The sequence below is a fragment of the Delphinapterus leucas genome, chromosome 19 (assembly GCF_059928025.1).
Source record: "Delphinapterus leucas isolate spDelLeu-1000000601 "Yukka" chromosome 19, BTC_Dleu_Yukka2, whole genome shotgun sequence".
In the NCBI taxonomy this organism is placed as follows: Eukaryota; Metazoa; Chordata; class Mammalia; order Artiodactyla; family Monodontidae; genus Delphinapterus; species Delphinapterus leucas.
Window position 1 is genome coordinate 54,587,721 of NC_143147.1, and position 14,315 is coordinate 54,602,035.

The 14,315-nt window shown below is 50.2% G+C and overlaps 1 protein-coding gene across 4 annotated transcripts; it reads left to right on the top strand.

The window, feature by feature from the left end:
* The first annotated feature begins 347 nt into the window (after nt 1–347).
* Nucleotides 348–13,946, top strand: MYL4 (myosin light chain 4). 4 transcript variants are annotated; one of them, XM_022589067.2, is made up of 9 exons: nt 348–1,080; nt 1,666–1,730; nt 2,472–2,756; nt 5,818–5,845; nt 10,399–10,548; nt 12,005–12,178; nt 12,659–12,736; nt 13,302–13,346; nt 13,773–13,946. In XM_022589067.2, the coding sequence occupies exons 3-8, from the start codon at nt 2,634–2,636 to the stop codon at nt 13,328–13,330; spliced, it is 582 nt and encodes a 193-aa protein (XP_022444775.1). In that variant the 5' UTR covers nt 348–1,080; nt 1,666–1,730; nt 2,472–2,633; the 3' UTR covers nt 13,331–13,346; nt 13,773–13,946. The 4 variants fall into 4 exon arrangements, with proteins under 4 accessions (XP_022444775.1, XP_022444776.1, XP_030617926.1 ...); XM_022589068.3 differs by having other exon boundaries at nt 348–634; XM_030762066.2 differs by having other exon boundaries at nt 348–1,730.
* The last annotated feature ends 369 nt before the right edge of the window (nt 13,947–14,315 follow it).

Below are 14,315 nucleotides of genomic sequence, written 5' to 3' on the forward strand. Positions count from 1 at the left end.
GGAGTGGTGCTGTTTGAAGTGGCAGGGGATGGGAGAGCCCCAAGACCTGGCCCCTCTGTGTCCCTGACAGCCAGAAGCAAGCTAAGGAAGCCTTAAGTGTCTGTTGAACACATTGAAAGCTCCTGACTATCTCTCACTTTAGAGATGAGGAAGCTGGGGCCCAGAGAGCGGAAGCGGCTTGACATTCAGGACTAGTAGTGTCTGGCTCTTGCAGCTTCTGGCCTGCAGCTCTCTACAGTGTGGGTATCTCTGCACCTAGTCCAGGAAGGGGATGCGGGTGGGGGTAGAGAAAGAGGAGAGGCTGGGCTTCCTCTTTCCTCCTTCCTCATCACCAACAAACTGAGCTCCCAAGCCCCTTGGGGAAGGAGGTAGTCAGGGAGAGAACAGCCGGGGAATACTGAAGGGTGCAAGCAGAGGCACGCGGAGCGCGGAACGAGGAGTCGAGGAGTCGGAAGGAAGAGAAGGCTGGAGAGGGGAAGCGGGGAGGGGAAAAGAGCGAAGGAGCTGCCGGACCAGCCCAGGACCGGGACTGGCCTAGGGTTTGCTTCCTGGTCTTGCTCTAGGGTCCCCTTGGGCAAGACCTGCCCCCCTTTCCTGCCTCAGTTTTCTTTAAAGGCTTCTCTGCTCACTGGCGGTGAGGGCGCGTGCAGGGTACAGGAGGGGCAGCGTGGTGTAGGAGCACCGCACACGAGCAGCCGGGCTTAGCTGGCGCAGCTCCGCCTGTGAAGAACTGAATGTCGCCGTAGCTCCGAAGTCTCCTGGGCCTTAGATTCCTCACCTGTCACACCAGACGGGATGAGATGATCTCTAAGGGCCCTTTTGGCTCTGCAAGATGTGGGACCTGGAGCCTGTGCTTAGGGAACCCAGAGAATGGGCAGATGTGGGCTCCAGGGCACCAGGCGTTATGTGGTCTAGCAATCTTGTTTTCTTTGTTTGTTTGTTTTTAATGTATATTTTTAAGTCTTTATTGACTTTGTTACAATATTGCTTCTGTTTTATGTTTTGTTTTTTTGGCTGCGAGGCATGTGGGATCTTAGTTCGCCCACCAGGGATGGAACCCTGCACTCCCTGCATTGGAAGGTGAAGTCTTAACCACTGGACAGCCAGGGAAGTCCCTAGCAATCTTGTTTTATGGGAGAGGAAACTGAACCTAGAAAGGCAAAGTGACTTTTCTGCTTCTCTCAGCTTTATTTCTCTTCGTCCTCTGAAATGTAGAGCCATACAATTCAGTTCAAAGCAATTCTGTGCAGTGGATAAGCTTTTTGTTGTTTTTCTGAACATTTTTTTTTGACTTTCAGCTTTTTTTTTTTTTAAATAAAAACAGTACATGCTCGTTGTAAAGACTTCCGTTAATACAGGAAGTGAAAAAAGTAAAAACTGCAAATTGCTGTCATCCTCCTGTCCTTACCCTTTGAGTCCTTAGGGGTGTCTCCTGTTAACATTTTAGTGGTATTCATCCTGACCTATCTGATGAACCCACAAATATATATGTCCCCCCCCCCACAGGATTATAATATCAATGATTCAGGCACAAACTTTAGAATCAGACATACCTGGGTTCTAATCCCAGTTTATAGCTAATTAGCTGAGTGGCCTTGTTACTTGACCAGTTTTAGTCTCAATCTCCTCATGTGTAAAATGGGAGTAATAATATCTTCCTTATAGGACTGCAGTGAAGATTTAAGGAGATTTTGTATGAATGGCACTCAACTACCAGTGCCCGATACACAGTAAGTACTACACACACACACACACACACACACACACACACACACACACACACACAGGGGGCACAGAATGAGTTAGAGGTACAGTATATAAAAACGAGACCCAAGTTTCCTTACCTTCAGTCTCATCGACTTTCAGCCAACCTCTCTGCTTCTCACCCTGGCTCCACGGCACAAGTTATGTGCTCAATATCTGTTGAATGAATGATTGAAGTTGTGGGGTGGACCCAGGGATTTGAGGTCTGTGGAGTTCCTGGGGAGCCTGCTCTGGGAGATTCAGGGTTTTACCCGGTGGATTGGGAGGGTGTGGGACAGTGTGAGTTGGCCGGACCAGCTGTTGCTTCAGGGCGCCAGGCCAGAGAGTTGAACCTCAGGGCAGAGCTGAGGCCCCAGAGTGGCTCTCAGCTTAAAGGATCTTGGCTTAAAAGGAATGTGCAGTGGGCTGCCTCTGTTCAGAAGGGACTAAAAAAAGCCTCGCCCTCCCCTGGGCTTTGTGTCAGGGTTATCAACTGCTCAAGTCAGCTCATCTCTCTGGCTGGACTCTGGCATTTTTGAGAGGGTCTGTTTCCCTGGCCCCTCTGGGTGTCCACCGATTGGCAGGAAGGGGTCAGCCTGACCCACAGGTGGAGGTCGTGAGGAGTGTGAGGTGTGGGGGGGGGAGAGGGGGAGGGGGCTGGTAGCCCCAAACCTGGTGACAATGCACAGTTGTCAGCTGTACCCTGCTGGTGTTTCTTCCTTTTATAGTCAGCAGCAGTTGCTCTTGCGATCACCCAGCCCCTCCGTGGGGGCTCCTGCCCAGGATAAAAAGGGCAGGAGGCAGCCCAGTCTCCCGTCTCATCTCCTGGGCGCCGCATCTCTCGATTCCTTCCTGGGTCCCACCTCTGTGGAAGAGCCCAACGAGACAACATGCCTCCCAAGAAGCCTGAGCCTAAGAAGGAAGCGCCCAAGGCAGCCTCAGCCCCAGCCCCGGCCTCGGCCCCACCTCCCGAGCCTCCCAAGGAACCTGCCTTTGATCCCAAGAGTGTAAAGGTAAGTGAGCCTCAGCCACTGGGATGGGGGTGGGGATGACATTCAGAACCCTCTTTGCCCTGGAGCTCAGAGATCTACTTCACGGGGGCTGGACCGGGGTGAGGGCTGCGGCATCCATCCCCCGCTCACAGTCCCATGGGGCGTGGAGCAGGTGTTGGGGCTGGTGACAGCTATTTTGGATTGCAGGCTTTTCCCCTCAAGAACACGTTTCTGCTCTGTCTGAGGAAGCCCTGCTCTGTCATCCCAAATTTGCCCAGCAAAGTTAGGAATGGCAGGGCGGTACAACCAACCAACCGTCTAAACTTTCTTTAAGGCGCTGTGGGGACCACCATAGTGAAGTAAAAAAGACTGTGTGATATCTTATGGAGAACAGACACAGCATGATAACTTCCAGTGTAACTCAGAGTAGGTGATAGAAAGAGTGAGGGAGCACTGCTCTCTGGGTGCTGGGGTCTGGGAAAGGCTTCACATGCAAAGACTCTTGCACTGGGTGGGTGGTGAGGGCTGGGAGGCCCTAGATAAGATGAGAAGAGCCTGCTTCTCTCTCCTCTTCCCCACCCAAGTGGACCCCTCCTTCTGTGCCCTTAGCCTGAGCTCCTATCTGGAGCATGCAGTGGCCTAGCCTAGCCCAGGCCGAGACCCTCCCTCTATCCTGGTGTAGGAGCTGGGGCAGGCTCCCTCTGCCGCCGCAGCCCTATTCCCTCTCTGCTCCACCACGCTCTTCTCACCCTGAAAGGCTCCTCTCCTTGGAGCTGGTGTAGACCCAGCCTGCTGACTCAGTCATTTTAGGCCTCCCAGCTATCTGGCCCAGCTGCCTAAGGAATGGAACGGGGAGGGGATGAGCCAATGAAGGAGGGGGTCAGAGGCCTCTGGAGACTGAAGCAGTTTTAAGCTTTGGCACCAGAATGTAGGAGGTCAAGTGGCTACTGGTATGAAGGGCTATTAATAGCAGGTTGGGAGTGGTGGGCTCTTGGGTATATCAGCCTCAGGGCAGGGCTGGGGGTGGTGAGGAATCAGATCAAAATTAGAGCTCAGAACCTGATTCTGTGACAAAGAGGAAGAGAAACTAGCCCCCAGAGCTCTAACTGGATGACCCTCCCTGGCCCTCTCAGGATACTTCCTAGTACCCACAGCCCTGGGAGACCCTGCCACTGTGCCCAGAACCCTGGGGTTTATCTATGGTAGTCCCTACAAGGGGCGGAATTTAAGCAGAACTGGCTTGGCCAAGAGATGGGACACTCTGGGGAAACTGAGGCACAGGGTAAGACCTTGAAAGTACCTGAAGGTTTTCTAGGTCATATATCGCTCCCTCTCTGGACAAAGCCTAGCAAGAAAAGCTGACAATCTCCCCCTTCAGGAAACCTGGATTTCTGATTTGTTCTGATAACGCACTGTTCCCGTGGGACAGCCTAGACCGGACAAGAGCTGCCTAGTGGTATCATCCGAGTTCCTTCTCTTTGGCCTATCACTTCCCTCCATCCACCCACCTTCCCCAGTTTCTCACATCTGGTTGCAATTCTCTTTTCCATGTCTGGATTTTCCAGTTCTGGGGGTTGTTGAAATTGCTTTAAAGTGGAAAAAAAAATTAGGTATTTTTCATGAAGACTATTATCACTATTATTATACTTTACCCAGTTCCTTTGCTTAGAAGATTCTTTGCTCAAAAATAGAGCAAAAGTGGCTTCCCTGGTGGCGCAGTGGTTGGGAGTCCGCCTGCCGATGCAGGGGACACGGGTTCGTGCCCCGGTCCGGGAGGATCCCACATGCCGCGGAGCGGCTGGGCCCGTGAGCCATGGCCGCTGAGCCTGCGCGTCCGGAGCCTGTGCTCCGCAACGGGAGAGGCCGCAACAGTGAGAGGCCCGCGTACCGCAAAAAAATAAATAAATAAAAACAAAGCAAAAGTAAACTTAAGCCCAATGTGTGTGGTTATGACCATATATTCAGATGTTATGTCGTTATACTAATTTCTCTTACACGTTTAATCCTGGGGCTCAAATCATCGCAAAGTAAGGCAAACTGCACCGTTCCCCAGAGGGTTCCTTCAAAGCATCCTTTACCCCATTTAGGGGGTTTCTTTAACTTTCTGACCCATTCCTGGGTACAGCTAGCTCTCTTCCCAACACGGTGTAACCCCTCTCCTGCTCTCCTAGCTCGTTCCAGCCACCTCCAGTGGTCCTCATTAACGAGGTCAGCCTTGGATGGGCACAGAGCAGCAGAATCAGGACTGGGAATGGTGGCACACAGAGAAGATGCTCCAGGATTGGTTACCACCACCAGCGAAGAGGGGATTTGAGGGGGTGGTGGTGGTAGATAAGGACCATGAAGCAACATTCAAGATCCTAAGTTAAAATAATGACTAATGCTTGTTCATTGTCATTCATCTTCAGAGCCTTCCACCTTCTTCTTCTGTACTCAGATTTGAATTTAGGGGGGAAAACCCAAAATTTACTCCTCTCAACAAATATATTTTGAGTGCCTACTCTATGCCAGGCATTTTCTGGCAAATCCCCTGCCCTGCCGGGACCCTGGCTTCAAGGAATCACAGTACACATAAAGGCATGACAGGAAAACAGTTAGGAAGCATCCAGGGCCCGCCTGAGAGGGATGTGTGCGGGAGGAGGGGCTGGGATGGAGGGGGTGAGGGAAGGCTCTGTTGAAGGAGGTGGGTTGAAAGCCAGCATCAAGTAGAAAGGGGAGAGACTGAAGGGGTGGATGCGAAGGCTGTTTACAGCCCCGCTGGGACGGAATTTACATTCGACCCAAAGGAATTATAATAGGGAGTCAGTGTGGGTTCTAGAGTTATTCAGAGTGTTTCTCTTTCCCTCTCATTTGGAGCCATCACTTAACAAGTGGTGCTGAGAGAGCTCTGGAGGCTGCATTATTTGACAGCCTGTCAATTGCGGCCCAGGAGGCCGGTCTGTGTTTGACTCTCAGCCCGTAGTCTCCTTCCGTCCTCATCAGTGTCTGCTGGAGGTGACCCGATTGCTGCGGAAGCCGCTTCTGCTTCCTTTGGAAGGCCTTAGCAGTCCCAGCCCTCATTCCTCTGTGTTTCTCTCCACAGATAGACTTCACTGCTGACCAGATCGAAGGTGAGTACTAGCGACCCCACCTATCCCACCACACTCTCTCTGTTGCGCTTCCTGGGGAGGAGCTGTTGTCGCCACCATAATAGTAATCATCACCATCACCACCCTCATAATCACCACCATCACAATCACCACCATCACAATCACCACCATCACTGTCACCACCATCACTGTCACCATCACCATCGTCATCATTGCAAACCCGTATCTGAGTCAGGGCACACAAAGGCGTGACTGGAAAACAGTTACGCAAAACAGCAAGTATAGGTGTGTTCTCTGTTCACTTTCACCTACTACGTGTTGTTACTTAAGCACTTTACGTGGATTAGTTTATTTAATTCTCACCGCAACCCCGTGAGGTAGGGACTATCACCACCCCACTTTACAGGTGATAAAACTGAGGCACAGAGAGTTTGGGTGGCTTGCCCAGTCTCACACAGACAGTTGGTGGTGGAGCCAGGATTCTAACTCAGGCAATCTGATTCCAGACTTGAGTTCTGAACTACCCTGCCAGACTGCCTGACTTTCCCTCCACCCTATAATCTCCTATCCAAGATATTTAGAAGCCCTCATTTCTGGTTTGTTATTGGAAAGCCCTCCTCAGGTTACCAGCTCCCTCTCCCTGCATCCTGAATTCTGCCAAGATGCTCACCCACTAATGGTGGCAGGACCAGCGGCGACTTGAGGGTGCCTGAGTCCACCTGTGATCTCCATCAGCCCTTCTCCGTCTTTGATGAAGACAATTTGTTTTCTCAACTTAATATAAGTACTATTAAGTGTAGCTTCAAGACAAGCCTCGAGACCTCCCGCCCTCCAACTTAATTGTTGCCCCTCAGCCCTCTTCTGTAGGAGTCTGGTGTTTTGAGAATGAAATGTTTCATCAAGTGATATCTACTTTGCAGCTGGGATCCACCTTCATTGCAACTTATCCCTTTGTTTCCCCCACCAAATGCCTCCTGGACATAAAATCATAGGAATTGAAAGGGACCTTGAAAGGTCACCTGATTCAACCCCTTGATGTTAAGCACAGACTATATTTTAAAAATTAAACTAATCCATGAACATGGTAAAAAGAAAGAAAATTAAAAATATTTTCCCCTTGCTTTCCTCTCAGTATGATCCCCTGATCATACTGATCCCCTCTCCCCAAAACAATCATTGTTAATAGGTCTATGTATCCTTTGATTAAAAAATATATAATGTTATACCAGTATGTATGTGTAAAGTTTATACAAATTGAGTCATGTGGTGCATACTGTCCTGCATCTTTTACTTAATATATATTTGGGTTTAACAATGTATAACATAGTACGTATTATTTAATAATATATTTAAATATCTTTTTATATTTAACACCAACAGTTCTACCTCATTCTTTTAAACAGTTATATAGATTCTCACACATGGATGCATGTTTTAATCCAATCAGGCCCACATTGATAGACCTTCAGGTTGTTCCAGTTGGGGGAGATAATGCTTTCCTCAGGGGATCTTCCTAGCAATGAGTCAAAGGATATGTGCATTTTAATAGTTACTGCCAAGTTTCCCTCCAAAAAAGTGATGCCAGTTACCCACCAATAGGGCATGAGAGATGGCAGATGCATTTTGAAACAAGTGAACCGAGTCCAACTCCGTTTTTGCAATACCCTGTGGACAGTCACTTTCCATCAATAGTTTGGAGCACTGTGAAATTCTTAAAATAAATTTTAATGCATTTTAGTTAAATATATATATATATACTCAGTGTATATGCAAACACAGTGGTACCCATGAGGACTAGAAAATCAACTAATGATAAAGAATTTTCATTTCCCAAATGGGAATCCTGGTCAAAGCCAACTGAGACAGCTGGTTGCCTCTTTTCTCTGTGAAGATATTCAGGGCTGGGGCCTAACTCATTCCAGCCTTTCATCCCTCTGACTTTGAAGCATTGTTCCTTAGGTTGGATTGGAATTGTTTTTGCTTTAATTTTATTCCTATCTCTTCATTTGCTCTTTGGTGAAACTGAAGATGGTTTTCTCCTGTTTTGCTGGAAAAACATTATCTGCAACCAGGAGACTTTGAAATTAGCCCTAAATCTGCCACTATTGGCCATGAGACTTGGAGCAAGTCACTTCTTTAAACCTGGATTTTCTTATCTGCAAAGTGAGGGTATCTGGTTCTTTTCAATTCAGAAATTCTGTGACTCTATTCAGCATCTTCTAGATACCCTCCATCTATTTGAAGACAGTTATCAAATCCCTTCGTAGCTTTATGATCTCCAGGAGATATGGCTCCAATTTCTTTTATTTATTTATTTATTTTCTCATAGGAATTAGTTTCTAAGTCCTGACTTCCTTCTCTGGCCCGTATTTCCATATCCTTCTGGAAAGGGATCACCACCATTGTTCACTGCTCTAGCAAGCAGCTCCCTACTACAGATCTTTCAGAAGTTTCTTCTGGGACAATGAACTTCATCTCTCATATACCTCGAGATCACACTGGCCTTGTTTTTCCTCCTAGTAGCTATCCTAGGCTTCAGTGTTTGGTTTTTATGTGCATACCAGCCTTCCCAGCGGTCTGGAACATTAGCTGGTACAGCAGGCCTCTTCCTCCTCCTCCTCCTCCTCACTTGGTTTCCTTAATAGTTGGCTGGAAGTCACATCTGCAGTGGCCTATAAATGAGGATGATAATAGCTATAGCATAAAGTCTTTGTAAAGATGAATGGGATAATTCATGCAAAGTTACCAGCTCAGAGCCTGGCCCACAGTAAGTGCTCAAATCATAGGTCATTACTCCTGTTATTTCCCCCCTGTTCCATCCTTCTATTAAATATCATTCTTCTTTTAAGTGGAGACTCCTACTTTTATTAAGTTTGCCCTCACTCTTCTGAATGAATTAGCAGATCAAAAGGTCTGAGTTCAGATTCAACTGCCATACTTATTGAACAATGTATTTGTGCCAGAAGCCATGCTAATTGCTTTAAAAGTTCAAAAAAAATTAAATTGTTCTAACAAAGCTGTGAGGTCAGTGCTATTCCTTTTGACAGAGGACAAAGTTCAGTGAGGTTATGTGACTTGGCCAAGATCACACAGTTAAGTGGTAAAATTGGGATTAAACTCAGTAAGAGATTACTAACAGCATTGTTGGAGAATTTACTCTGTGTTAAGACACAGAGTTAAAGTTTTTTGCGCACATTATTGTATTTTATTTGAATGTAATTTAAGGACCCTATGAGGTAGGTGCCATTTATAGAAGAAAAGAGGTTCATAGAGGTTAAATATTTACTTGCCCAAGGTCACACAGCTACTAAGCAATGGAAACAGAATTTGAACTCAATTATTTAGTAATTTGAAAGACAGGCAGCTTTATATCTTTGAAATTCATACAAAGCCTAATAAAGAGTGGCAGGTAAACGTCTTGGGGAGCCTGCTTTGATATGTGGAATGATTTGTAAATAATCCATATGCAGCATCAAAGGAAATAAGTGTTTCTAAAGTGCTTAGAGAGGATTAAAAGCAGCTTTTCTCCTAAGTAGTTCACACATTCTTCTTAGGTTTATATTAATCTGCTTAGTAAACCGTTTTGTCGCCAGCAGCATAAGGTAATTTCAATGCCATACCCAGTCCATATTATCCCCAGTGACGAGTTGGTTGAATCCAAATTGATTAGGAATTAAGGTTCTTTGCAAAGGGCCCAGGAGTGCCTTCATTCAGCCTTGCCCCTTGGCCACCTGCCCTGGAACCTTCTGGGAGTCTGGCTCCAGAACTAGGAAATATAATAATAACCACCATTTGTTGATTCCCTTACCACATGCTAGACACCATGCTTGGAGTGCTTTGTAATCCCCCCAGCAGCCCACACAGGTGGACACTGTATCCTTACTTAGAGCTAAGAAACAGAGGGCCCATGGGAGTTAGGAGTTTGGCCGAGGCCACCTGCAGGTCAGTGGTAGAGCTGAGGCGGGCTGACTGTTTCCACCAGGTCACCTTGTCCAGCCTGGGAGCCCCCTCTCAGCCTGACAGGCAGTACTGATATTAGCTGACTTCTGAACAGGTCTTGTCACTGCAAAGTGCTTCCACACACTGCCACCTCCTTTGACACTCGTAGTAACTGGGAGGGGAGGGCGGGGTGGAGCCTTACTTTCTGCGCGTGCGCAAAGAAAGTGAGCCCCAGCCCGGTGCTGCTTGGCAGAGCCAAGAGGAGAACCCAGGAATCCTGACTCCTCAGCCAGTGCTCTTTTCACTTCCCTGCCTCTTTCAACAGTCAGCCACCTCACCTGCAAAGGGAAGGATGGGTGGGTGGGAGGGGCAGGAGCAGGGGAGACTTCAAATGATGTGACAAGTGATCGATGGAAGAGATCCCAGGCCCAGCGCTGGAACAGGTCGTGGGGCTCCAGGATGCTTCTTTAGTTGTCAGAAGATGGGGTGGGGATGGGTTACAGGGAGCGGCTGGGATGATGGCTGCAGGGAAATACTGAAATATTTTATCAACCACAGCGTGGGTAGAGGCCGATCAGCCCCCAGCCACCGCCTTCACTTGGCCCCGGGGGCTGCAGCCAGTCTTTTCTCTGCAGAGTTCAAAGAGGCCTTTTCATTGTTTGACCGGACCCCGACTGGAGAGCTGAAGATCACCTACGGGCAGTGTGGGGACGTGCTGCGGGCCCTGGGCCAGAACCCCACCAACGCCGAGGTGCTGCGCGTCCTGGGCAAGCCCAAGCCGGAAGGTCAGCGTGGGCCTCATGGTGTCTCCCGCCGCCCCTGGGGCTCTCTCCCTTCAAGACCAACCTACCCTCCCCAGGTTACCCTCCTCCCATTGCTAGAATTACCTGGAAGCGCCTGGCACTTAGTTAACCCTCGAAGAGTGTGGCTTGGGCTTGTTCTTGTTTTCCCCGTGAGGGCAGGAGCTCCTGGGGAGCAGGAACGACATTCTGCTTCTTCAGTGTCTTCCTGTGACACCGAGGGTGCCGGGGACATGGAGCAGGGAAGCTTGGAGGGAAGCTGATAACTAACTAGCGCCCCCCTCTTCCCCACCAGCAAATTGTGGTCGAGGTGTCACAGCGCTGAGCTCTCCTCCTTCTAATGATGGTTAGATCACTGAGGATTGCAAATTATTCATTTAATATAAATTAGAGCAGACTCAAGATTAACTCTATAATGATGCTTCTTTCACTCGTTTGTATTTGACAGATTTTGGTGAATGAGAGTTTAGAAAGTGGTGCAAGTGGCCACATTTGTGAATGTCACCTGTCACCATGGCAGTCAAGTTGACAGCTGCCCTAACACACGTGTCCTTCTGAGAGGACGGGGCCAGGCAGGCCTGGGCAGGGGCCCGCAGCCAGGGTGGACCATCTCTGGAGGCTTCCTGGGCCCCATGTTGGCTCTACCCCCTTCCTTGGTTTGGCCCCTTCCCCTCCTGCTCTTGCTGGTGAAGACACTGGTTAGGGGTGAAGGATGTGGGCCAGAAGGATCAGAGGAAGGAGCCTACCGGTGTCAGTAGGGCTTCTCAGAGGTCAAAAGATATCTGAGCACTTCCATTGTAGGAGGTTCCTGGGTTATAAAAGAAAGCAATGCCAACATTTGGAGGTATTTAAAAATGGTTTACCTCTATTAAATTAAAGCTTTTAACACATGACAATGTGGGAGAAGGGTGCTAGTCACACAAGAATCACACATTTTACAAATGATTGATTCAGAGTTGCTCCAGGCACTGTTGGTCTAGTGATGGGACCCAAATTTGGAGTTATGCAAAATTTTCTTTTTGCAATTTTGTCAGTTTACCCTCGTGACTGGGAGTCTGTCACGTGTCAGAAGTCTAAGTTGTGAATGTGAGGCCTGCGCTGTGTGGCCCTTGGGGCCCCTCAAATCCTACTGCTGCCACCTCAGCTCCCTGCCCCGCTGGCCACCTGGAGCTCAGAGGTCTGGGTGGAGTCACGGTCCCTCTTCCCTCCTGCCCTAGTCCTTTCACTGAGAAGAGTGCCCAGAGCCAGCTCCTGCCTGGCTCCCGGGCCTCTGAGCCCTCCAGGATTGCTGACGGGGTGCCCCACCCAGAAGTGGCGGCGGCTGAGCTCTGGGTGCTGCCAGGGACAGGCTAGCCTGGCAGAGCCAGGTGAGACCCCTCCTGACCCTCTGCTCCCTCGAGCTCACGTCGAATTCCCTTTCCTTCCCTGTCCCCGCCGCAAGAGATGAACACCAAGATGCTGGACTTTGAGACGTTCCTGCCCATCCTGCAGCATATCTCCCGCAACAAGGAGCAGGGCACCTACGAGGACTTCGTGGAGGGGCTGCGCGTGTTTGATAAGGAGAGCAACGGCACGGTCATGGGCGCCGAGCTTCGCCACGTCCTCGCCACCCTGGGTATGCCAGCAGGGCAGAGGTGGAGCCCAAGGGCAGGGGGAACAGAGGCGTGGGAAGTGACCGAGTGGCATATGTTGGGGAGACATGGGGGTCCCTGCGTCCTGAGGATCACATCCTGATCCAGGCCTGTCTTGCTTCCCCAGCTGGGTTTGCTCAGCAGGGTGGGAAGGAGAGGAGAGCAGGTTGGCCGGGCGGGGGTGAAGCCTGAGAGGTGGGACCCAGGGCTCCTGTCCTTTGCCTCAGTCACTGGGGCCCTGGTCTGCTCACCCACTGGTGGCTGTAGCCAGAGGGAGAGACCTTGGGAACTAGGAAGGGCCTTAAGACCCTTGGCTCCACCCTCCAAAGCCTCTGGGGGAGCTTTGGTATGGCCTCTTCCTACACCCAGGAAGTCTTGAGCCATCAGACTCAAGGGGGTGCTTGGGTTTGGCCTGTGCCTCCTTTGCCCACCTGTAATTAAGTGCCCACTGTCTCCCGCCCCAGGAGAGAAGATGACTGAGGCTGAAGTGGAGCAGCTGTTAGCAGGGCAGGAGGATGCCAATGGCTGCATCAATTACGAAGGTATCGGCTCATGCTGCGCTTCCCCGGTCACGCAGGGATGGGGGGTTGGGTACAGTTTGGGCTGGGCTGCAGAACAGAACAGATGCAGGGGCTAGGGAGCATGTGCACCCCGTGGGCTTCGGTGAGCTCCCAGTGGACATTGTTCTTTTCCTTTCCTGGGAGTGAACATCACGGTGTAATGGAAGGGGCATGGATTTCGGAGATAGCTCTGTGATATACCAGCTGTGTGACCTTGAGCAAGTCACTTACCTTCTCTGAGCCTTGGTTTTCTCATCTGAGCAATGGGGTGATGCTGGCCCCTGTCCCAAGGTTGCGGGGATTGGCAGAGATAATGTAGCTCATTTCATCTGTGTCAAGTACCAGCACAGAGAATGGACACAGAGCAGTGGTTATGTCTCTTCCTTCCTTCCACCTTCTCCCCATCAACCCTAAATAGGGGAAAGAATCATGCTCTGAAGAAAGGGTATTGGGAAGGTTTGAGGTCAGGCGGTATAGAGCAGGGAGAAGAGGTTTAAGGGGCTGAGAGGGGCCAAGTGCAGTGGCTGATTTCCATCTTCTTTCCCAGCCTTTGTCAAGCACATCATGTCTGGGTGAAGCAGACCCCTCCAGGGTGAGTGCAGCCTCTCCTTCGGGGTCCCTCTGGGGCCCCACAGGGCACTGCAGGGGGCGGAGAACAGCCTGGCCCCGCCCATCAGTCGCCTGCCCTCTCAGGGCTCCTGTCACCTCCTGCTCTGCCCCCTGCCCTCCCTGGTCTTTGCACCTGACCTTGACCTTCATCAGTCACATCCTCCTGCCTCTTCTGGGGTCTCTCAAGGCAAGACCATTCCCTCAGGAGGGGCCTCCTGTATAGGCTCCTGTGCGTGAGGAGCCAGGTACCAGGTGCCCTTGACCCTGTTCCTCTTTTCTCCCTTCCCTGACCACCCCCTGCGCCCTCCTGCCCAGGCTTGGTGCCGTCCTGGTAGGGGTGGGGTCTGTGATCAGGGGCTGGGGTATGGAGAGTGAGGTAGAGCCCTGTACATCTAGTGCTTTCTTTCAGGTGCCTGGCCCATGGCCTTAGCCCAGGTGAGTTAACGAGAGGCCCAGAGTGACTGAGCTGGAGTTGGAGTCCTGGACTCTCCACTGCACCGCAGCCCCGAGGACCTCATGGACCCATAGCCCTCCCCGTAAATAAACAGCTCCGGCAAGGTTGTGCCGAGTTCCCTGATTCCAACCAGTCTCTGAGTTGCTTTTTTAAATGAATTAACTAGTTGAGTTGGGTTTTTGTGAGTGTGTGTGATAATGTCACCTGAGGCCTCATGCATATTCCTCAGAGAAATAAGCAGTAACTGGGAGCTGGGGGACAAGGGCCAGAGCCCAGAGATCTAGAAACATGAGGGCCAGACCATGCGCAGAGAGCTCAGGAAGGGCCTGCAGTTTGAGGAGCTGTAATCAGGAGTTTCGTTTCCTTCCAAGGCTCACTCTCCACCTTATGTCCCGTCCAGGTGACAAATAGGAAGAAGCCACCTGCTTCTTCTTTTTTAAAAAATTGTGTTAAACAGGGGGAAGGGTTGGGGGGAGGGATAGTTGAGTTTGGGATTGA

What these genes read in the sequence shown, in the direction of transcription:
- MYL4 (XM_022589066.2), top strand. Translation starts at nt 10,245, where the DNA reads ATGGGGTGGGGATGGGTTACAGGGAGCGGCTGGGATGATGGCTGCAGG. An exon ending in CCACGTCCTCGCCACCCTGG is followed by an intron (nt 12,179 to 12,658) that starts GTATGCCAGCAG and finishes CTCCCGCCCCAG; the next exon opens with GAGAGAAGATGACTGAGGCT. An exon ending in TGGCTGCATCAATTACGAAG is followed by an intron (nt 12,737 to 13,301) that starts GTATCGGCTCAT and finishes CTTCTTTCCCAG; the next exon opens with CCTTTGTCAAGCACATCATG.